Source organism: Crocodylus siamensis, chromosome 1, assembly GCF_052110815.1.
Source record: "Crocodylus siamensis isolate JL-2025a chromosome 1, ASM5211081v1, whole genome shotgun sequence".
In the NCBI taxonomy this organism is placed as follows: Eukaryota; Metazoa; Chordata; order Crocodylia; family Crocodylidae; genus Crocodylus; species Crocodylus siamensis.
In genome coordinates, this window is record NC_143395.1 from 191,984,123 (window position 1) to 192,008,330 (window position 24,208).

The window sequence follows — 24,208 nt, forward strand, 5'->3', positions numbered from 1 at the left end:
TTTTTTTGTGTGTATTCTGTCACATCAGCTAACATTAATGCCAAAATAAGTGGTACTGGTTTTCTCCTGTTATCCCTACTGAGGAAAAAAGATGAAAGAGAATGTGCAGGATTCTGCTCCACAGGCATCAACAGAAATGTCAATTAAGTCAGATGTGTACCTGGGCAAATCCAGTGGCCCCCATGGCATTTCATTAACCGTGACAGTGATTTTCAACTACAGTGCTGCAGCACCATGGGATTCCATGACATACTTACAAGAGAGCCATGGGGTACTGCATAATATTAGCACTGGTACACGTTCAAATACCTACACGATTCACGAGACACATTCAGAGGCTGTGTCCAGACAAGCGCAGACATGTGGTATGTGGCGCCACCCGCATCACACATACAGGCATTTCCCATTCTGCTAATCTGCACATGGAGGGGGGAGGTGTCTTTTAAAAAAAATAACTGCACTGTAAAGAAGCAGGATGGTGCCTATGGCGGCAGTGTGTGCCACCTGAAACTGGAGCCTGGCCAGCTAGACCCACATTTCAGCTGCCAGCCAGGCTCCAGGCTGCTGGATAACCATGGCTGCAGCCTCTGGAGCTCCCCAGGACCCCAGGTATGGCCACTGGAGGCAGCCCACATGCTGGCCCGAGCCTCCCCTATCCTACCTGGCACAATGTACCACATGCCAGAGCACATGTGTGTGGGCATTTCCTAGGAACAAGCAGCAATGGCACAAAGCCAAAACCATTTGTCCCTAGGGAAACTAATGTTCCCACTTGTGGGGATGTACCCATAGATTTCAAACAGTAATCTATAGTGTCATAACATTTGGCTGTATTATGATCTTTTTGAGTTCTTTACCACAGAAGAACTGCTCTGTTTTTCTGTGGTCAAAAAATGAGAGAAAGCTAAAAGAGCTGGCATTTTCTGAGGGGTGCCTTCAGCCTAACAAGAGGTGCCTTGAATCTAAAAAGTTTGAGAACCACTGACCTATGATACAAAAAACCCTATTTGATTCTCCAAGATGATACTGGGGAGTGGGCAGTTGGGGGGGGAAAATCTGTCCAGTGAAAAATAAAATCTATTTTATGTCGATATACATGGGATCCCCACAATGCCAGTTTCAGAATCACCTTTCAGAGTAATGCCGTATTGGAACCACAATGAATTTATTGTAAAATCCCCACAAAATCCATTAAAAGTACTTACAGTTTCTTTCAATCTGCTACTCTGCCAAGGGAATTTTTAAATAATACATTTTTTGTGTGTGAAATATGCCAGTTTTTGTGGAGTAAGCCAGAAATCAGCCTTCTTTGCTTGCCCTGCTCCAGTATATTATTAATAGGAACTGTTTTCACTTGCTACTGATAGCATTTTTTCAGTAGTCATTCGTTTAATAAAATAAAGCACCATTGGCCTGGCTTCCTGAAGCCATGTGGCCAATATGAATACAGCAGTATTTGCCAAGTTAATAAAGACACTGGCAGTAAAAGAAGATGATTTTTGGTTGCTTTTTAAAAAAGTAATAGAAGTACAAAAACTAAAAAACATGAGGGAATATTTGTTAGTGAGTAAGAATGGAGAGAGGAGAGGAGAGGAGAGGAGAAAGAGTTAATTATTCTTTACCTTTCTTAGTTTCCATTCCAGGTCCCAGGCCAGAAGTTGTACTTGGTCTAAGTTCAGAACTACTCTGAGGAGTCACATTTGCTTTGGCATTATTAGCTTTTCCTTTCCTATCGTTCTTTGAGGTGTCATTTGGTACATCAGCTATATCACTCTGGAAGAAGCATTAATACTTGTTAAGTTATCAATATTATTTTTTCCTCGCAAAATACGTGAGGGAGAAAATAAACTCATTTGCTTTAAAGTAAAATAGCCCACATACTTGTTAATACTTCTAGAAAAATGATACTCAGATGGAGACTTTGTAACCTCCTTTAGCTGAAACATATTACAATACAGCTCCTTTCTAATTTCAGATACATGAATGTGCTGCCATGACCCATAAAAAATCATGACTGCTTGAAATGCAGTGAAGGCTATTTCAATACATTTCTCAACACATGCCCATGTACTTAAAAGTATATCAGACTTATATTTGAAGATGGATACTAACTGAATAAGCTGCATTAATGACCAATTTATCCAAGGGACAACTGACCACTCTTTCTGTATTTTTGCTAAGGTCTACCCTGTTTTTTGCATCCTCCATTATAAGAAGCTGTTATAGGATGAATGCAAATAATTCTGGGTATGTTAATTTCTACTTACAGTTTCAATACCCATAGCTCTCATCTGGTCTGCTCTTTTTTCTGTGATAGATAAAAATTTCTTTGGATCTGACAAAGCATCCACAATATCTGAAAGATAATTACATTTTTAATCAGCTTTTCACTTTTTAAAGACAGACTTAAAAGGGTCAATGTGTATTACTGTTGCATGCTCCACAGTCCTCAACACTGGACCAACTGGGTAATCTTGGTAGAGGATTCTGGAAGCTTTGTAGGGGCCTGGACAGACCAAATGCTTAAACTGGTGTAACTGGTTTATGCCAGTTAAAAAAGGCATTGGACAGACACCCCTTAACCTGGGTAACTTCACTCAGTTCAATGGAAGATTGTCCTGAAAGAATCAGGAGTCGAACATTACTGATGTAAGCTACACCAGTTCAGTTTTTGCCTGTGTACACCCACACCAGGGTAGCCATTTGATGAAAACAAGCAGGCTTCTGCCTGCTCCTGTACCAGTAGCACTAGCAGTGAGGTATAGCAACAGCCATCTACTGTGCAAGCTAACTCAGGATAGCTGAACATCTATCCATTCCTAACCCCAGTGTAATATACATCAGTACATAAGAAGAGCCACACTGGGTCAGGTCCATGGTCCATCTAGCCCAGTATCCTGTCTCTGACAGTGGCTGGAATGGATGTTTTAGAGGGAGAGCATATGAACAGGGTATATATTGATCGACTGATCCCCTGCTACAACCTCCCTGGCACCCTCCATCAACAAATATTATAATAATAAAAAAGCCCATGTCCCTGACTGTTCTCTTTAACAGCAATTCATGATCTATCATCCATGAATGTGTCCTTTGCTGAACCAGGCTATACTATCTGCCTCTACAACCTCCTGTGGAGTTCTGTAACTTCATAGATTGTAAGGCCAGAAGGGACTCAAAAGATCATTGTTTCCATCCTCCTGCACCAAGCAGGAAAGATAACTGGGGGTCAGATGACCCCAGCAAGGTGACTGTCTAGTCTCCTCTAGTTAACTATGGGTTGCATAAAAAGTACTTTATCTTGTTAGTGTGACACCTGTCTCCTGGTAATTTCAATGGATGCCCCCTAGTTCTGGTATCCTGGGACATGGTGAATAACAGTTCCCTACTCGCTTTGTCCATAACCTTCCTGATTAGACTGCTATCATATCCTTTTTCAGCCTTCTTTCCAAACTGAAAAGACCTGGCCTTCTTAGGCTCTCCTGGTATGGTGGTTGTTGCATACCCTTGATCATCTTGGTTGCCCTTTCCTAATTCCACTACATACTTATTGAGATGTGGAGACCAAACTGCATGGTATAGAAAACCCATGTAAATTACACCAGAGTTTGTCCATTCCCTACTTTTGTATTCCCTTCCATGTTGGGAAGATGGGTAGGGAGGAGGGAAAGGGAATGAATTTTCATTACCATTGTACATATCTGCCCAGCATCTCCCATGATTCAAACAGGTTAATTTGTCTTTCAAGATAACCACTGTTTTGTCTTGAATCCACTAGGCACATTAGCCATCATATCAGTTCTCCCTCTGTAGCTCCCCCTCTCACAAAGATTCATATTTTCTGCAAGCACAGTTTCATCTACCTATTTAAACGAACCCAATTACTGCAGTATCTGAATAAATATATCAGGAACATTAATCAGTTTGCAGTTACAACACTCCAGCTACGCAAGTAAGGATTATTCCTTTTTTACCAGTAGAGAACTTGGGCACAAAATGACTGATGACCTAATCCAAAGATCACTGTAGTCAATGGACAGATCTCATAGACAGTGGCAGGCTTTGAATCAAAGCCTAAGTCACTTGTGGAAGGTCCTACAGAAAGTCGGCAGCAATAAACACAATCTCCTGAGCTCTAGTTCACTATATTAACTACAGGGTTGGCTGTACTCTTTGAAGTCACATGCAGTACTTGGTCTCTCAGTTGCCTAGAATCAGGTTTATGAACTTTCCTGCAGTGTTGGGATATTTGCTATAGTTCATAGGTGAAGTCAAATGTCTGTTGTACATAGATGACTAGAACAATAATGCAAATAATATCCTTTCCCCTCCAGTGTCTAACTTATGGCAAGTGACAGCCCTGATTCGGTGGCCGAATCTCCAAATCCAAATTGAATCAGGGGACCAATTAAATGGTCCAAATTGATTCAAAGCACTCTGAATCTTCGGAAAAGATTTGAAGAGCTTTGATGATTCAGGCGGTCCCCAGTGGCTGCAGCAGGGAGCTGCAGCCAGACTCTGAGCTGGTAAGTACTAGGGGTGGGGGAAGGAGGACTGGGGGAGGGGACCATGGGGGGACAGCAGCCAAATCTCCAAATCAGATTCGGTTGAATTGAATTAGGACAGTGATTCAAATCACCGAATCGAATCACTGCCCCTCGAAATCAGCCGAATCTGAAGCAAATACTACCCACTTCACACAGGCCTAGTTTCTAACTCTCAATGAGGCAAGTACTGAATGTGAAGCATGACAAGCAACAAAGGCCCTGAAAGTTTGCAAACAAACAAATTATTTAGGGCCTCTATGCCAGGGCTTCTGCTTCTACTTTCATCCAAGCCCTGCTGGCTTTGGCATATGACAAACGAATCCCTTCCCTTCCACTGATTTTCAGTTGTTTGAAACCTTAGATGGAATCACAGTGAACCTTAGATGGTTCTGTTAGTGAAAAGAAGACTAGGACCTCCCCAATCTCCTTCACCAAACAAGAAATATTGCTTTTGTGAAGAACATTCCCTACCCCATCCCCTTCATCTGTACTGAGGTGGGACAAAGATATTCAGAGGGTGGAGGAAGCACATTTATAACCCTTTCACTAAGTGGCTTTGTTCACTGGGAAGAGACAAGGCTATGAAATAACTCTGCAAGCATTAATGATTCACCAGTCTTACTCCTACTGAACTACTGGCCAGGATGCGTATTCAAGTGCAGACTTTATACTAGGTGCAGATTTCCAGATTAATATTTTGCTAGCTCCTTCTCACTTCTATGTCAAAAGAACTTTTTGTCCTACCTTTTCCTAGAAACACCCAAGCTATGAGTACCTTATACTTTTTAAATCATGCTCCATGGTATAAACAACAATAGTTGTGACTCTCTTAACAGTCATGAAAAAAATCAAGTTTATTATATATAATCTTTTAAGCAGGCACTTGAATCATTAAACAGCTTTTGGCAATTTAGGCTCTCAATACACAGATGGCTTCAGCTGTAATCTGAATTATTCCTGTAATCTCAGTTATTCCTGGATAAATCACGCACACTGCCAAAAAAGTCAATAAAAACTAATTAGAGCTCAGAATAAGGCCCAAACAGCATAGTGCTAGTTTTATGTTCCTGTCTCTACTATACTGCTGTGTTTAAAATATTAAAACTGAAATGAAATCGATAGTTGTATCGTAAGAACTCTTACAATATGTACCATGTGTTTCCTGTATGTATTTATATGAAGACACAAGTCTTTGCTTTGCAATAAAATAAAAAATCTTTTCAATCCTTCATTTAAAAGGCAGCCAAATAACTCACAAGTTGCAGAGATAGGTCATCCACCATGAGAAATACTGTGTTGATTTAGTACCTACAGTAATAATGCATTCAGAGTCAGAAACAGTGACCTGCTTTAGTGATCCCTGGGCATGTCTACACATGTGCCATTTAGTACTTGCTTGAGCAGTCCTGGTGGTGCTCAGGTTGTTTCCAACCCTACTGCATGTTCATGCCCGCTGCTGCTATGTCATCACAGTGATGAGCTACACTGCTGTAGCTTGTCATTATGGTGATGTAGCATCTCGTGTAGATGCAGCCCCTATATAGGTAATCTCAGCAGCATTGTCCAGAGCTCTTGTACATTGTAAGGTACAGGCTGAAAGAGCCCTTGTGGACATTGCTGTAAACAGAATTATCATCATTTTAAGGATGGTGAACCTGCATTATAAGGAAGGAGTTAATAAGTTGTTCATGACATAAAAGAGCTGTATTGCAATTAATAATTTACTATTCCTTTGCTACAGATGAAAAGCTGCAACACCAGTTGAAGGACTATTAAATAGAAATTGGGCATACATTTATTATTCTTGTCTAAAAGCTGTGCTGTGTTTCAACCATGTATTAATTAATTTATTATACAATATTGTAAGGAATAATAAGGGAAAGCTATTGTCATGTCTGTTACGGGATTCACAAAAGATATTATATGGAGTGGGGGGAAGAATGTGACAAACTGCTTGAAGGAAAAAGCAACAAAACCTTCTCACATGTTGGTGGGGAATAGTGAGCTCTATACAACACCATGACCCCAAAACAACTCTCTTTTTGGCATACAAGTAGCACTAATGTAACTAAATTTAGCTGTGTAAGTGGCATTTTGTCAGGTATACAGACTGCTATATCTTACTCTCACCTGCCCCAGTGGTACAGAAGCTAGCTAGACCACAGCTAGCTATCACAGCTGTTTATTCATTTCATCCAATGACTATTAAGTGAAGAAACACTACTGGGGTAGGACCAGAATTCAAGGCCCTTTCCCTCTTAGAGCAGTGCCTGTCTCCCTGAGACACACCCCTTTGGCTTGCTCTCTTCTGGTCCTACATATTTGTTCCTCTTGGTGGCAAATAGGCCAGCTTTAATATGATGATGCCCTTGCAAAGTCCATATGCTGATAATTAGGACACTTTGGTAGAAAGCAAGACATGCAAGTTACTGCCTCTGGAGCCCCTGGCACATAGTATTTCTGGTGCAACTAACTTAGTTGCTCTGTAAATAGCAACATGCCACAAAGTCATCAAATTTATGACAACATAACAGAGCAAACCAGCTACAAAGATATTCAAAAATGGGTAACTTTGTGGGTGGTTTATATGGCATAAAACTGAACATGTGGCATGCCCAATCATTCCCATGATGATAATCACCTGATTGTCAGCATCAGGACCTGGGCAGCACTGGGTCCTGAGGGAACCTGGTTGGGGCCTTACCAAGACCTGGCACTTTAAAGAGCCTTGCCCTGAAGCCCCTGTTATTTCAGGCACTTCAAGGTGCTGGCTCCTGGTGATTCTTAGGCCATGGGACAGTACTAGGATCTGGGACAGGATCAGATGGGGAATGCCCTGGGTCCAAACCAGGACTGGGGCTGCCTGGTACTGAATCCCAATGCTCAGCTGAGTGTCAAGATCTGGCATTGCACAGTCTTGGGGGTCCAGGACAAAGCCAGCCCCTACTCAGCTGCCTTGACTGGTGGCTAGGGGTAGCTCCAGATCCCAAAACAAGCTTCCCCTGCTCTATACCCATAGGATGCTGGGCACACACCTGAGGGTGGGTGAGCTTCTCTTATCCCCATCCGCAAGTGCCAGCTTAAAGATGGGCCCAATAAGAACAGTGGGGTTGGCAGTGCTTTCCTCACCCCTGCTGCACATTCCCCTCTAATAGATGCCGAGGACTATGCAGTGGAGGATGGGGTAGCTCCCTCATCCCCAGGTGCACCATGGGGGCACTTTGAGCCTGACCATGTTGTGCTCATAGTGCTCAAGAACAGAAAAAAGTGGGCAGGTGTGCATCTGGGACTCCCAGCTCCATGCCGACTTTTTAAGTCCAGGGCACTGTGAGCACATCAGGGAAAGGCTCCCTCATGTTGCACTCATGGCACCCCTGACATTTAAAAGCAGGTGTGCAGTTATGATCCCCAGCTGCATGCTGCTTTTTCATGTTTCCGGGTGTCCATGGAAGTGGCACCTGAGGAATGGAGAGTTCCTGGCTGCCGCTTCCAAGCTTACAGGGAGGCAGTGCAGCCAGACAGCAGGGATCTTCTCACTCCCCAGCTGCAAGTGTCTTCCCTCCCTGCTCCTCACCCCTGTTCTGACCGCTGGCAGTTGTGCCATTTGGATTTCCCAGAACTGCACAATCTGCCAAGCACATGTGGCATGGCAGGTCATGTGATTTGGAGAATGGACCATAGAAATTATTGGGCCCCAGTCATATGACTGCCTTAACACCTGCCAGCAGCTTGCGAGGGTTCTTATCCGTTCTGTAACTTACACAAAACATCTTTCCAGTGTGGAGGAATATCTAAAAATCCATATAAATTAGGAGTGTGTGAAGTGGGCCCTATTTGATTCAGACTAGGATTTGGCTTGAATCAGGGATGGTGCTTCGATTTGTTGATTTGGATCACTGTCCCCGATTCAATTCGGCCAAATCCAAACCTGAAAATTCGATGCTGATTTGGGGAATCAGCAATTCAACCACAGACACAACTTTAAACATGTTTTCTACATACCTTGAGGTAGCAGGCATGGCTTGCGATTGCTGTGATGCTGGGATGCATGGAGCATCCCACGGGAATGGTGGGGGGGGGGCCTCCACATGTTTGGCTGCAAACCCAGAAGTGGACCGGAAATAGTTTCGGTCCACTTCTGGGTCCACCAGGGACCATGTTGGGAGCCCCTCTGCATCCACTTCTGGGCCTGCTGCTGAGCACGCTGGAGAGCCCCTCAACGCTTCTGTGGGTATTTGATGCTCATCTCTTTAAACTTTTATTTAATGCAACATTGTACATCTAAACTTAAGTTTGATACACTAATATGTAAATGTTTCACTTATCTGAATGGACTTAGTGATCAAATGCATTTTCAGCTGGTGCTTTCCAAAGGGATTTGGAAAATTGGGAAGCCACTGTTCAGTTATTGCAAAAATTACTAGTTATGATGCTACCAACAAAGAAGTTAAGGTAGAAATGCAGACAACAGTTCAGAAAAATACGGAAAGTACATGCAAACTTTGGGGATTATTTTGCAATCTTTATTTGTGGAAGTTTCTCACTGAAATCAGTAGAAGTTTTGCTCAGCTAACAAATAAAGTAGCTGACCCTCTGTTCTTAGCACCTACTGGTGCATCTACATATGCTATTAGCATGGAATAATAAACTCTAGTGAATATTGTGCCAGAGTTTTTTGCTCCCTGGGACCGTGTTTACACATGTGCCCGGGACCGCATCATGTTGAGCGGAGGCAGAGAAACCCTAGCTAGCAGGGGACCTAAAGGGGCAGTCTGCCAGCCCAGGGCTGCTTTGACTCAGCTCAATGTGTTGCAGAAGGGCTGGCTAGGGCACACGGGTGCTCCACTGTGGGACTAGCCAGCAGGCAGCCCCCCACACTGAAGCACCCTTGTGCCCTAGCCAGCCCCATCAGTGTCTACACATGTGTTGCTGTGAACTCTGCCATAGTTTAGCAATTATTTTTACTAGTATTTGCAACTACTAACCTGCAGCAGAGTTAGTTTCTTGCAACCTAATGGGGCCGCGAGTGTAGACATTGAAACTTTACTGTGGAGTTAATTAGGCAGCTCTGCAGTAAACGTCTTGTGTAGATTCACCCACTGATCCATATGTGAAGGTATTTTGTGCCAATATGGAAATGGCAATACATAATGACTTTCACCTGCCTAGCTCTTGTTATTTACCCAAAACAGACTGCCTCCAATAGCCATCTCCTCAACCAACTGGTATCCTCTCTCATACTCAGCTGTATTTCACACATATTTAGAATGGACAGAACTTCTTCCCCAGCACAGACTAGCCCTGAAACCCTAATATTTTCCATTTCCCTAAGTTGCCTTTCTTATTCTGGGATTCTACCCTTCAATCAAAAACCATGATACTGTATTTGAAAACTGGACTACACTATCATCAACTTCTAAGTACAAAGTAAGCAAATATGCACAGGAAGCTGAAAACTTTGCAAGTGCGTTACTAATCACATAGACACCTCAAAGACTCAGCATTTCCACTGCTGGTAAATAAGTCACCACTCTCTATTGCTCTATCACTTGTCCTGGGGGTTGGAGTGGCATAGGTCCTAAAGCCCAGAGATAACAGCCTAGGTCACAAGGCCATAGCAGATGCATTCACAGCAAAGCCCTGATTCCAACAAATCTGTGAATTCTTAATACCTTGCTCAATACCTTGTTACAAGGACATGAAAAAGAAAAAGATCATTTGTCCTCTGCTTATATTTTTAATGTACTGTTTTCTTTTTTTCTTTAATTTAAGTAAGATAACTGGGTGCTTAAAAATTTTAAAGTTATGAATTTAAAAAAATGCTGTAACTAGTATAACCCTGGAAAATAGGCCTTATAGATAGCGGATCCTAACCACTGCTATATATAATACTGCTTACTTAGGAACTGTATTTATTATAAAAGTTTGTGTTTGGAATCTGTTGCTTCATTTCACATTTATTCATGCAAGTACTGTGGAGCACAGATGACTGCAAGAAGAAGAATTGCAACAGATGGACCATGTAAAATTAGCAAATCACAAAAAAGCAAATCATGCATCTTTTTAACTTTAATTCTTATTTGAAGCACGAGAAGTTCCTCAGTCTTACACCTATAGGTAAAGCAGCTGAACAAACTAAGGTATAAAATTATGTTAATACTTTGCCAAAAGAATGGACATATTGCTGGTATTTCTTAGAACAAGGTGAATACAGAACAATAGGTAAGTACCTAAAAAAACCTACCAGTAAATTTAGTATTAATGAGATCACCTCAGTGTCAAAAGAAACATCTCAGAGTCTTTGCTTTGTTTATGACTACTGCTGTACCAACACAAAAAAGACAGCACAGTACGTACGCATCAAAATAACCTTGCTTGGTTCCCATCAGTAGGAGGTCCATTTTCCCTATGCTGACAATAGGGTGTTAACTATAGCAGTGATTCTCACCCAGATTGCTGAGGTATGCTATACAACGTTAGCACTGGGAGGTGTGCAAACATGATATACAAGAGAAACTGAGATAATTCAAACAGAAATCCATAATGTTAAAAAACATTCACACCCACAGGGGTCTTTCTGAGTTCTCTGAAAAAAGAAGTATTCCTTTATTTTTTGTTGTCATGAAAAGCAAGTGAAAACTAAGAGCTGACATTTTCTGAGGGGTGCCTTGAGCTAAAGAGGGGTGACTTGAGTTTGAAAAGGTTAAGAAACATTGACCTATACTATTCTTATCCTAATAATATTTCACGTTGATGCTGAAGTCACTTGGAGTAAAAAAAACAAAACAAAACAAAACAAAACAAAACAGAACAAGTTTTTCTATGTCCTTGCATCTTACAGATAACCCGTAGAAATAATGGTGATATGGGAGACCATCCAATACTGAACTCTGCCCAGACTGCAATTTATAAACTGTTTTTCAAGTGATCTTTGTATCTCAGTGCTTCTGTACAGACATCTGTCTCAATTTGGGAAGCATGTGTGTACAGCACAGTTGATAGTTGACAACAGTAGCTACTTTCTATTATTTTTAACACTACAGGTGCATCTACACATGCCCCACCCATGATGCACTTGTTACTGCACCATCATTTAATACTTGTTTTAGGAAGTACTAAATGATGGCACAGTAACAGCTGTTACTGTGCCCCCCCAGCAGCGCATGGTTATTTTTAGCAGCTACATGGCTGTAGTGATGCACTATAGCAGGGTAGCTTGTCACTATGGTGACATAGCATCAGCGTCACACTTTGCGCCTGCTGATACTACATCACTGTAGTGACAAGCTACGTCACAATATCTTGTCGCTATGACAACAGTGTCTCGTGTAGAAACACTCAGTGGCTAGTAAATTAAAGCCACGATGTAATTTAAAGTAGCATATAAACCTGGAAGCAAAAAACAAATCCCAAGTAACTAAAAAGTTCATTACAAAAGTTCATTAATGTTTTTGTTGCTAAGTATTCACAAACGCATATTTTGAAGAATACTTAAATTATGTTCTGTTAACCCAACAAAAACACCTTTAGATAACTCTTGGGAGTATCATTCCAGCTTTGTTTCTTTTTCCTAATATTTTGCATTTTGAATTCAGAAGGATACAATTTCCTTCATTGCTAATGTTAAAATCTTTGATACAAAACAAAGATAACTAAACAGAGGAGATTCTTTTTTTTTGGAGATTGAAAATACAGACTATTTCCAATGGTCCAGACCTACATGTCGTCAATTGCATAGTGAAACCCCAAGATTTACAATGTACTAATGGAACCATTCATCTTACCTCCAAAACCATCAGGCACATAGGTTTTGAGCACAATGTTGCAGAAAACTGTTGGTAGAGAAAGTGGCTTGTTGCCTTCATTACGAAGGGAAATGTGTCTGTAACCTGCCTGAAGACCATCAAGAGGTAGTATCCTCTGACCAATCAATTTGTTGTTGTCATCATAAACTGCTATTCTCAAGACGGCAAGATCTGGAAGAATAACCTGAAAAGCCACAGAATGAAGATAATCACTCATCCCCACAATGTGGCAAACTCCCCAAAGCAAGAGATGGAAAAAAATCTGGTTGTCCTTTTCCACAAGTCAGAATAACAGCCCATTTATACTTCCAGGTTTATACCATTCCCTGTTTTGGGAATGCAAACTCTGTATTTCCGGACAGTGAATCTTTATGAGAAAAAATACTTTGTTTCCAAATATATATGTGTTTGAACTTATTTCTGGAGCTGGGAAATGGTCCTTTCAAGATCTCTTCAGATTGTCAACCTAGCAGTCCTCTATTCTGTCTACTGCTGTTTTATCACTGAAGACTGGTGGCTAGTAAAAGTGGGCAGGAAAATGCTACACAAGATGTGGCCTTAATGTGTAGTGGAAAGCAGACATGAGAAGCAAGTAATGCGTGGGTAAAGGAAGATATAGTGACAGAAGGGTGCTGGAGTGAAGTTGTTAATAATGGTGAGAAAGAGAAGCGTGATCTAAACTCTGCAGCCAAAGACTGCTCCAGAGATAGGTAATGTTTGCTCCGTGGGAAGAGTTTGGTATGGAGAGAGATGGTGCATGTATATTAGAAGGTAGGTGGAGGAGAGCAGTACACAGTAGGAATCTGAATGCTGGTGGGCCACACTCGCGCAGAGGGTAAGTACAGGAGAATCTAACAAAAGCAACAGTAGAATTTCCCCTCTCTCAGTTGGAGCAAAAAATACAAACTGGAGACTGGCTCTCAGAAAAGTGAGACTGGGAGTGTTAAGTCCCAGTCTGCCTAAGTTGCAAGCTAAAGCGAGAGAGACAAAGGAAAAAGGGTGAGGGACAGAGAAAGGAAAGGAATAAGGAGGATCTGGCTCACATGTGACTCCATAGTGCCTTAAATAATACTGCCAATATTTTCCTTTTTCTCTTCACCTGCCTCAGTGGCCTGAGACCTGGGCCTGAAACTCAAGACAGAAAATAAAATGGATTTACTTTTCCTGGCTGCCTTGAACCCACTGTCTTCTAGTGAAACCTTAAAGGTTTAGAATAAGAAGATACACTTTCTGGCCTCAAAGCATGCTTGAAATAGTTGTGGACATCAAATTTAATCTTCCCTTTTAAATTCAGACTAAGTGATCTGAGTTAAGCATCACCAACACACCTTTCCAAAGCAACAGCCCGTGACAACAGAATGACAACACAAAACTTGGGCTAGAATGGTGGAAACTTTATTTTACTACAAAGCAGAATCACAACCAAACAGAAGTCATGTGTTATTTGCTGGCAATGCCCCATGAGAGAAGCACTATCCCCCAGAAAAAGCCAATTTACACAACAGGTAAAATTTTCCTGTTGTGTCAATAAGCCAGTAAACCATTCACAAGATGAGTAACTGCATCATATCATATATATCTCCCTGTTCGCTGCTAGCAATGGTTGCTTAAGTGCCGAGCCTTTAGCTGTTGACTAATATTGTCTTCTATGATAAGGGAAGGTGCCAAGGAAAATATAGTTTCTTGATAGATTACTTATACCATACCATACTTATAATATAAGTTACTATGGAAACAGGGGGGAAATAATTGTTTATTGCATAGCTGGGAAGAAAGAAATCAGAAGGCAAATAGACATAGTCCTTGGCTAAAGACTGCCCAGGATATGCTGAAAGTTTTCTCTTGTCCAACGCCTATAGATGAAAGCACTTCAGTTTAACCTACCCCTTGCTCCCCACCCACTCAGGATGTTATTTAAGCATGTAATTTACAACTTATAGATGCTTTACTGAACTGGGATCTCATCAACACGGTACTAGGGCAAATCACCTCCCAGGATATCAGAGTCCAGAAAAGGTCCTTATGTTCATTTCAGTTTTTTGTAAACATTTGCTACCCTATAAGAGAAGCAGATTTTCCGCGTCACATGTTATACATATAGAATGGTACAACCGCCAGGCAAAACCTGTCACTAAAAGTAGGACCAGCAATAATGCTGGGGGACGACAGAACAGGTGAAAGAGTAACAGACGTTATATCAAAGACAGCACTGTTCACGCATGTATTCTGGATGGAACTCCAGTCGACAAAAATAAAAATAAAAATAGATAAAGACTGAGAGAGGAAAACTGAACACTGGCAATGAGGACTGTGATCTCTTTGTTCAGATTCACCATACAGTATCAAGAAAAAAATTCTCTTTTCAGAAAAAAAAAAGTACATGATGCACACGGTTACAGGAGGAGGGAGCTGGTGACATGTCTGAGGAACACAGCACCCTTTTCCATGTAATCACATTGACCTTAGCTTTGGATGCAGCATCTCACCTGCCCTCTGGGCTGAAGGAACAGTGCAAGATAGCCACTGCCAGGGCAGGGAAGAAGATATCTCCAGGGAATGTTGGTATCCACCAGCTTGAGCACATTCTGAGCAGACTGCATACCTGGAACACAGGCACTGCCCCAAAGGAGATGGGTTCCTCCAAAAGGGAGGAAGAAGCAAAAACAGAGGGAAAAAGCCAAACAGAAAAAAATAATAATCATGTGACAGCTACAGAGGTTATTGGTTAAAGAACCACCAAACCAAACTAAAAAAAATTAATTCACCTTTCACAGTTTACAGGTTAACTGAGGTAAGCCCAGGCTCTAGAAATCATGGATCTGAGCCTGCAAACACCTTTAGATAGGAGTGGTCCTTATTCATATGAGCCATCCCAGTGAAGCTGGCTCATGTGAGCAAGGAATCCTCATATGAGAAAAGGTTTGCAAGAACAGTCTTTCCAGCACTAAAATGGACTTGCAAAATATCCTACCTTTCGAAATACAAATGATTCTTCATTGTAAACAGGATTCAGCCCGTTGTTCATCACCATGCGTGTTCGAAATTCTTTCCGTATAGTATCTGTAGGCAACCCATACATATCCACTTCTACATACGTACCAATTTTCTTGTCGGATAAGAACTGACCAGAAATCACCTGCAAAAGAAAAAGGGAAAGAAAGGAAGCAAATATATTTCTTGTCTAAAGAAAATAACAATAGAAAATACTCAGAACTTCATGAAGAGTAAAAAACCACAGTTTTTATTAAGCTACCATACTCAGATAAAGGCCCTGTGTAGAGTAGATATATTCATTTAATAATGTAATGATAATAAATTTCATGCTTTTTTGTAAATAAAGAGCATTTCTTTGAGGCCATTATATATAATTATAGTTAGATGGGGTTTACATAGGGCATAAATCAGTCATGAATTTCTCCTATTTTAAACAGGTTAGGACATAGGACACCTTTTTAAATTAGATTCCATTAGGATATTGGTTATTTGTATGAGTAATAAATGAACCATGTCTTTTCTGATGGGCTTTATTTTATGCTGAATATTAATGTTAATAAAACAGAGAGGCCAAGGGTACATATATAGTAACAATAATGCCATGGATAAATAATATAGGTCCCATGATGTTTTTTGCAATAAATAGTAATTTTCAAAAAATAATTATCAAAATGTCGTTTATGCAATAATGAGCATCAGTACAGAATTTAGGTACAGGGCATAAATGCTTTTGCTTGGTTGTGACCTAACTGTAAAGAATGACTACTGCACACATACACATGCATGCATGTACACATGCACACAAACACATACATGCACTTACTAATGTGCAGAAGGTTTTGTAGTGGTTAAGCCACTGGCTTTTAACTCCTGAAGATGTACATGCAAGTGCTGGCTTGGGCTACAAGCAGGTTTCTGGGTCAGATTCTATTCTACCTATTACATTTTTAAGTGGATTGAGGCACATAAATGAGATTGTGATTCACTCTCTTCAAGTCCCTGAAAATATATGAATACATCAGCTTTTGTAACATGCTATCACGTCACCCTTAAGCCTGAGTTACAAAAAAGCAATGAGGAGGAGGACAGACCCACCTTCTGCCTTAACTTTTTAAGGGACTCAAGCCGAGTGTAATAGGCTTGCACTTCAACACCTAAGTCTACTTATGTGGCTAATAGATGGAGTAGAATCTGGCCCTTTCAAGTTTGCCAAATCAAGTAAAAGCAGAGTCAGGACATTTCTGCCTTGCCTTTAAAGATTTCTTTTTTTTAAGGTTGGTAGCTGTTATCTACAGCAACAGTATAAAATTCCGCTAAACTTTAAAAACCAATCTGGGATTTTAGGGACTGTACTGCCTCATGGATGACTCAAAAACTCCAAAACCTCCCAAGATCTCTCTAAAAATCTTTTCCCACTGTAACAGGGAATCCCTGCCTATTACTTGAAAGGGGGAGGCAGGACTGTAGCTGGAGGCAGGAAGCCTAAGGGCAAAAAGGCAGCAGGTGTGAGCTACCCAGGTAAATTGAGCCAGGGGCTGGAGAAAAGCAGGCTGCTAATAGTGGAATTAACAGTACCTCGGCCCTGGAAGAAGGAGACAGAGTCACATGACAGGAAGAGGGCTGGGCTTGGGAGAGACAAGCCCAGTCTCTGGCCATGGAGGGGGTACTCTGGTCCTGGCTGCTGCAGGATATGAGCTGGCTACAGTCTGGAGTGAAGCCAGTTCAGGAGAGGTACCTGGTGGCCCAGGGAGGCAATTCATATTTGTGTTAGGACAAGTTAAGTTGAGGTTTTTTGTTTAAGTTTGACCAGAGGACTGAATGTGGCTATATGGGGACAGGAAAAGGCCATGGATGGGGGACCCTCCCCATTATCAGGGACCGGAGCTAGACCAAAGCTGAGGAGGCTGAGGCTGCCATAGTGAAACTGGAGCCCCAGAAAGGACTGCAGCTGATGCCTGGGAGCTGAGGTCTCAGAAGTGGACACGGGCTGAGGGCTTAGCCAGAGAAAAATGGGGCAAAGGCTGGGACAGCTGAAGCCCTGACAGGTGCTTGGAGGCCTGAGGGGCTAATCCCTTAAAGTAGGGGGCACCCTGAGGGAAACACAGATCTCCCAGGGCATGAGTTGGACAGCAGGGGCACCAGGTGCCAGGGTGGTAGACCCACATGGCCCTGTTAGACCACCTACCAGTCAAACTAGGCATAAGGAAGGGTACTCCATAAATTAAAAGCATTTACATTCCCATAGGCACCTTTCTCTCCACTCCTCCTGTTCTATAACTCAGTTTTCCACAACTTGTTCTGCAAAGCCTTGCGCTCCTCCCCTTCTGTAGAGCAGCCATAACTGCTGCAAAATCTAATTCCTACACATACCGAGAATATTCTACATAAATGTTTCCATTACAAAACACCACTGTGCTCTGTAACATCCAGAGAAGCATGCACTAGTCAGAAATGATCCCTACATACTTTTTTGGTGATGCCTGCTATAAAGCACAAAGAATAGTATGGAATTTAAAAGTCAATGATAATGGATAATAACAAACCATTTCTAATTATGCTCCATACTGCTCAAATTAACACAGATGTCATAAACAGCAATCAAATAACAATAATTTAAACAATTAATGGAACCGGCAAAAATATTTACTCTGAACACTGCATTTCTGCTTCTGTTTAAATATGAGTTTCGATGCATTAAGATGACTTCAGTTTCTATAACTCTATTTTACCTGTACTGAACAAGTTGCAGCAATCACACCATCTACAGGTGTTTCAGAGAAAGGATCAAATGTTCGATCAGGTCGTCGCATAAAATCTGGTTTAAGAAGATACCTTATTTTAAGGGAAAAGACAAAATGTATCATATATGGATTTTCAAGATGACATTTTATCAGCTATAAATAATACTAATAGTGCTGAAGCACTAACCAATGAAATGCTGCAGGACATTAATAAAAGAGAGAAAAGAAAAACTACAGTTGTCTAGTATAAGTGTTCATGTTAATATATAATTATCTGACTGTGGATAGTTTAAATCAGGCATGTAACTCTGGACCAAGAAATAAATAAAGTTAGTTATAATCTGACATTTTGAGTTATTTAGTAGTATAAGAACACATCATATCACAGCAAATATATTTTTTATTTTAATCTTTTATGCTCTGCTTGTTAAAACAAAAGAAGTGTAATTCAAAATTGTTTTTTAATTAAGCAATGCACCTCAGAGACTAGATCTGTATTGAATTTCAGCCTGCAGCTAATTTCTTCATCTTATAAACGTTTGAGGGGAAAAGAGTTGATAATGTTAATACTGACAGATCCTTAATTATAGCGGTGTGAATGGTCCAGCCATAATACCACTTACAATATGTCCCAGGGGACTATGCACTGGATTTTTCATCTAGAATTGGAAGAAAATGTGCAAATGGAGTTATCCTGCCAATTTATGGCACATTAAGCCTTATACATACTCTGCTTGCTACATAAAAGCCACATTTCCATCCTAGATTCCACGGAGTATTTCATACCCAGTAGGCAGACAGAACCACTTAAGTCATTTACTTCCATCAGTAGAAATATTGATATTTTATTTTTAATCCTAAACATGAGAAAGGAAGCATCAACTGAAGCAGTTGCTTTGTTCTCAGCCCTGCTCCATTTTGAAGAGGAAAAAAACAAATTTACACTAAATTTGACAGAGTTGCACGGTCATCTAAGAAAACAGCAAACATAGCCATGTCTGTATTTACTTCTTCCTTAGAACTTAGTCCCACTGTACATGCTGCTTTCTTCTATCTTTAACTATTCATCGTCTATATTGTGGTATTCATTCATGGCCCCCAAGAGGACTGCTAGGGACCATATGTTCTCAGAGAAAGAGAAAGTCCATGCCTCAAAGAGCTCACAATAGAAACAAACAGGATAGACAAGAATGGCAGAAGGAAAATATCATCCCTATTTAAGAAAAATCCCCATTTAAAAAATAATTACCAATAGAAACAAACCCCTCAGGTATAGGAGAGCAATGCACACGTTTAGAATGAGTGGAGATGGTGACTTGATTCCTCACTGTTTTCTGGGCAATCTGCTCTCTCATGACAAATTAGTGGTTACTGTTACTTGTTTGTGCACAGCTCTGTCTCAATTTCAGTTGTGGCCCATAAGCTCAGTGTATACTTCTTGCTTTTACTTTCCAAAGGCCACAATAAAAAAAAAAAAATCTACTCTGTTATGACCAACTAGACTCAGTTTTTTTTGTGAACTGTACAGTGAATCTATAACCTGAATCACATACTGAAATAAAGAATTCATAATTAAAAAATGAAGATTAATTTAATTAATTCTGCATGTGCTTTGCATGATCTTTACAATTTGTCACACTAGGTCTCTTCTGTTTCATTTAATAAAAATGAGCCTACTTGAAAAGTATATTCATCACACTACTAGTTCACAGGTGTAAATCAACCCCTGGAATTCTGCTCATTTCTATTCTTCACCCAGCATCCCATTTTTCTTTTGTAACACATAATTAATAGTGACAAAGTTTTAATAAAACCAGAGTACGGTGTTCTGATACATAGTGACAACAGTTTAAATCACATTACTCACCCGCATGATCCATTATATTCAAATTTTCCCTGATTCAATTGCATTGCTAAATCTGTCAAGAGACAAAAATAATTTAGTATCTTGTCTCTTTGAATAATGCAGATCTTGAACAGATGTCCTAGGAAAAGAAACTATGCTGCACCTTTTTGTCCAGAATAACTAGTATAACTAAGGGGACATCTCTGAAGTCCGTGATAAAACTTCCAATTACTTCACAAATGCTAAAGTCTTTATCAAGCCAGCTGCAGTCAAAGCCATATTTTTAATAAAAATATGCTTTAGTCAGCAAGGGATGCCACCTCCATCCTGCCACATCAAAAAGATTCAAGGGTCAGCCTGAATAGACTTTAAGGATCAATGTCACAGAAACTGGAGGAAATATTTTCAGCTCAGAAAAATCACCCACAAGCCTCTGCGTTTATTCTACTTTGGTATTTGGGGCTATCTAAACAGATGCAGTAAACATGTAAAAATAAAACAAAAACAGACATTTACGAATGCAAACATTTTCCTTCAACCTTCTAATTCTGCACTTTGCTCCTGTTTTTAAATCCAAGTCTGGTTTCCTCTTTCCCAGTGGATTTAGAAATTCTGCTTCCCAAAGCAGCTTAAGCCTTTGTTCAGGCCCTCCAGAATATTCATAAAAAACAAAACTCAATTGCTTGTTATGAAGAACAATGGGATTTTGAATACATGCATCCTAGCCATTCATTTCTTTACTTGGCAGCCTCAAAGCATCATTGCTGTTTTAAAGTTTACTTAGTGGATTTTCTTCTATTGGCATCAAGAATCCTCTCTCATTTTTAGCAGAATAATGATTTCAGGAAAGAAATAGCCAAGAATGCCACACAGGGGATGGGAATAATATGTAGAGAACAGGGGCAGTGGTAGGGAGAAAGCTGAAGATCTCACTGTTGACTCTGTCCCCCTTCGGGAATGATTTATAAGCAACTTTTCGAGACATTTCAGCACTGCTTTCTCCAGCCTCTCAGTGAGAAATGAATGATGGAAGTGATGCAGAGCTTTATGATCATCAGGATTGTTTTGAGCACTAAGGACACCATCAGACAGAATGAAAAATGACCAAAGCTGTGCTGTAGGTTGGAGGAAAGCATGGAGGAATACATCTGATACATGAAGCTGAAGACATTTCTAGATTCAGTTAGGCTAACAATTATTTACATTTTCTCTGGCCCAAAACATCAAATCAGCTCTGTGCTCTGCCTAGCGGAGAGCTATTTAAACTCTCCGTCTGTATGCCTGTCGCCACCCAAAGAGGCAGGCTCTCTTATCTCATTCCCCAATATCTACCGATTAAGAAATGGAGCTGATAAGCAATTATTGCTATTTCCTGTATTTTTGTGTGTTCCTCCTATGTAACATTTTCTTGGGAAGCCAGGCGCCTGACTGTAGACAAACTGACTTTTGTAAAGAGGACTTTTGTAGGGGGCTGTAACTAATGTCTCTCTGACTAATTTCTACATGTATTTCAGCATTTAAAATACTGTGTTGGTTATGTTTGCAAAGAAAGGGGACTGAATATGCTTCCATGCTTTTTTTTAATTATTCCCTTTTTTATGCCTCCATGATCCTCCACACATCAGATTATTCAGCCATATGTCTCCTTCCTCAAAAAATGCTACGAGCAAATCCATGGCATCTGTTTGAGAGTTACTGCCTAAGTCTTTCTTCAGAATTTAGGTTCACTGGACAGCACCGCCTACCTGGGGTCTGATAGTTCAGCGAGACCATCTGGCAGCCAGCGTTCCAGAAAATTTGAGGCATGTAATTACTGGAATCCACTCGGCCTCCCTTGGGGTATATCCGACTCATTTGTCGTTTATTATAACTGTGTAACTCGTTAAAGGAAAACAAAATGAAAACAACATAGAGACTTATCATTATTTCTTCATTTTTATATATTTTATGCTGTATCTTACGATGCATTTCCTATGCTACCGTGTAGCTAGAATATACTGTAAAATCAGAACCAGATCTGTCTAGTTTATTAGTAGCATTAGCAGAGGTCCGCTGGCTAATCAAAAACAGTATTGTTCCTTAGCATACCACTGTCAGCATAAGGATACTTCACAAATTCAATTGCATGAGTCTTCAAATACCCAAGTCCAACAGATTCATTAAAAGAGGACATGTTGTGATGAATATTGCGTTCTAGAAAGAAAAGCAGTAAAATCCATTTTAAGATATAGTGATAATTTTGCAAAATAAACCATTAATTAAACACAATAGCATTATACACAATATAATGTTGATCTTTCTCAGTTTCCCCCTTTGTACTCCATGTTATAGAACAAAATTATACTTGAGATAATCTTAACTAATAGTTCAAAGTTGTCACTTTTTCATTCTGGCAAGCCAATATAATTGTAAAAAGTTGCAATAAATTTAACAGCAAGACATATATCACTAGATAAGAGAAAGCAATATGGTAAATGCTTTAGAGTGAAATATATATCACAATAAGCAGACAGTTGACTTTTGTGCCAATTACATCTATTCTACTTTTACAACTGAGAAAAAAAAGACAGTCTAATGAAAAGGGGTTACACTACACAGTGATTTTTTATAATGAGGTTCCATATGTTAACTTAAAATGCTTCTTGTAATTCAGTGCCTCCATGTGGATGACAAATAGAATAACACTAATCTCCAATATAAAATTAATCTGTTATGTAAATACCATGCAAATGACACTTACTAAACCAGTGGTGCTTGAGATGCAGTCTAAAAGTAGGGAATTTGTAATCTATGTTAAAACAAGTTAAGGAAAAGAAAGCAGACAGATATTTTTTTTATTTCATTTAACCTTGTATGTTACCTTCTGCTACATCGAAACCTTGAAACTTTACAGGCTGTGCGTAGTTGACCATTATCGATAAGTAAGGATGTATATTGGTTGTGGCACCTACATATTTGTAAGATGCCATCCATGCTTGTTCATCTTCAACAGTTACCACACCCTGAAATCATATTAAAAGAATACCCATTAATTGCTTTTCTTTTTTCTTTGCAGCAGGTGGAATTTTCAACAAGTTATACAGAAATACACTTGCATCTCTAGAAATTAAAATAAAACCTAACAACAGATTGGGAAGTTTGGTGTGGAACATCAGGATCAGTGATTATGCTGTATATGAGTGGGATACTCATTCACATTAATGGGCACTGTATGAGGCCTGATGGCAGAAGAGACTCCCAGCAGATCAGATGACAGTAAAACATTTGAAGGCAGAATTAATGTCAAAGGGGGCAAAACAATGCTGTGTCTTTATCAAATAAAACCCGAACCCTTTCAATTGAACATAAATTATGGCGGGGTGAATTGTGGGGCTAGTCCAAGCCTTATTTCAAATACAACTTTGTCCTCAAGATTCAGTTTGGTGCAATACATATTCTTTACCAATAAGACCAAGACGCAGGGGGTCAGAATCTCAGCAGAGAGGCTGAGGTTCCTAAGGCTTACAGAGTTATGCAGAGGAGTGCCAAGCCTGAACAAGAAAAGAAATTCCTTTTGCTCATGCAGACAGAGAGGCAATACCTTAATAGAAAGGTCCATAAAACCGTTTTATTGGTATCTAATCTGATACAGATTTGAAATTAGAATGATCTCTCATGGGATTCTGTTGTTCAAAAACTTTAACATCAGTTGGTTTGGCACGAAAGTCTTGGAAGCTGACACAGTGTGTCCTCTTCCCTGACTTATTCTCCAGCCACTGGCCTTTGTCCCTTTTTTTCCCTGACTAAAAAGACTCTTCATAAAGGAAGATCTTGACAGCAGATAATTAGGTTCTAAATGAGTCCCAGAGTGGGACACCCTTTTAATCTGTAGCCCTGATTAAGTCTATCAGTATTCCCATGTGGAATAGAACAGACTGGCAGAAAATTTAACCTTCTGTATACTGGTTTTGATAAAAGCCTCTGCATCCTATCACCAGAGTTGTAACAAGCATGGGTAAACCCTATGGGAGAGTGGAAGAGGGTGGAGGAGGACAGGGGAGGGGAGAAGGTGGAAGTAGAGGTGGGGGTGGAGCTGCTGAATACTGGAGGCACGGGAATCTTACTTACACTGGGGGCTAAAAAACAGTCCCTGGCTGCTACTGCTTCTGCAGCTGCAGTGTGGGCTGCCTACCCAGGCTGCTTCTCCTATAGCAGCACCATGGGGTCCAGATACCCAGATGCTGCTGCAACAGCAACACTATGGAGCTGCTTTTGCTGCCAGGTTGTAGACTCCGTGGG

At 40.4% G+C, this 24,208-nt stretch overlaps 1 protein-coding gene across 5 annotated transcripts in view; it reads right to left on the reverse strand.

Annotated features, from left to right (window-relative positions):
• The window catches only part of PLCB4 (phospholipase C beta 4), a 361,436-nt gene that overhangs the window by 54,689 nt on the left and 282,539 nt on the right, over nt 1-24,208 (reverse strand). For all 5 annotated transcript variants that reach the window (XM_090051542.1, XM_090051524.1, XM_090051533.1 and 2 more), the window contains 9 exons: nt 22,791-22,932; nt 22,039-22,123; nt 21,676-21,800; nt 19,952-20,003; nt 18,073-18,175; nt 15,321-15,485; nt 12,329-12,533; nt 2,268-2,356; nt 1,623-1,773 (listed from right to left, as the gene is read on the reverse strand). In XM_090051542.1, coding sequence (XP_089907668.1) covers nt 1,623-1,773; nt 2,268-2,356; nt 12,329-12,533; nt 15,321-15,485; nt 18,073-18,175; nt 19,952-20,003; nt 21,676-21,800; nt 22,039-22,123; nt 22,791-22,932 — 1,117 coding nt within the window. The remainder of the gene's footprint in view (nt 1-1,622; nt 1,774-2,267; nt 2,357-12,328; nt 12,534-15,320; nt 15,486-18,072; nt 18,176-19,951; nt 20,004-21,675; nt 21,801-22,038; nt 22,124-22,790; nt 22,933-24,208) is intronic.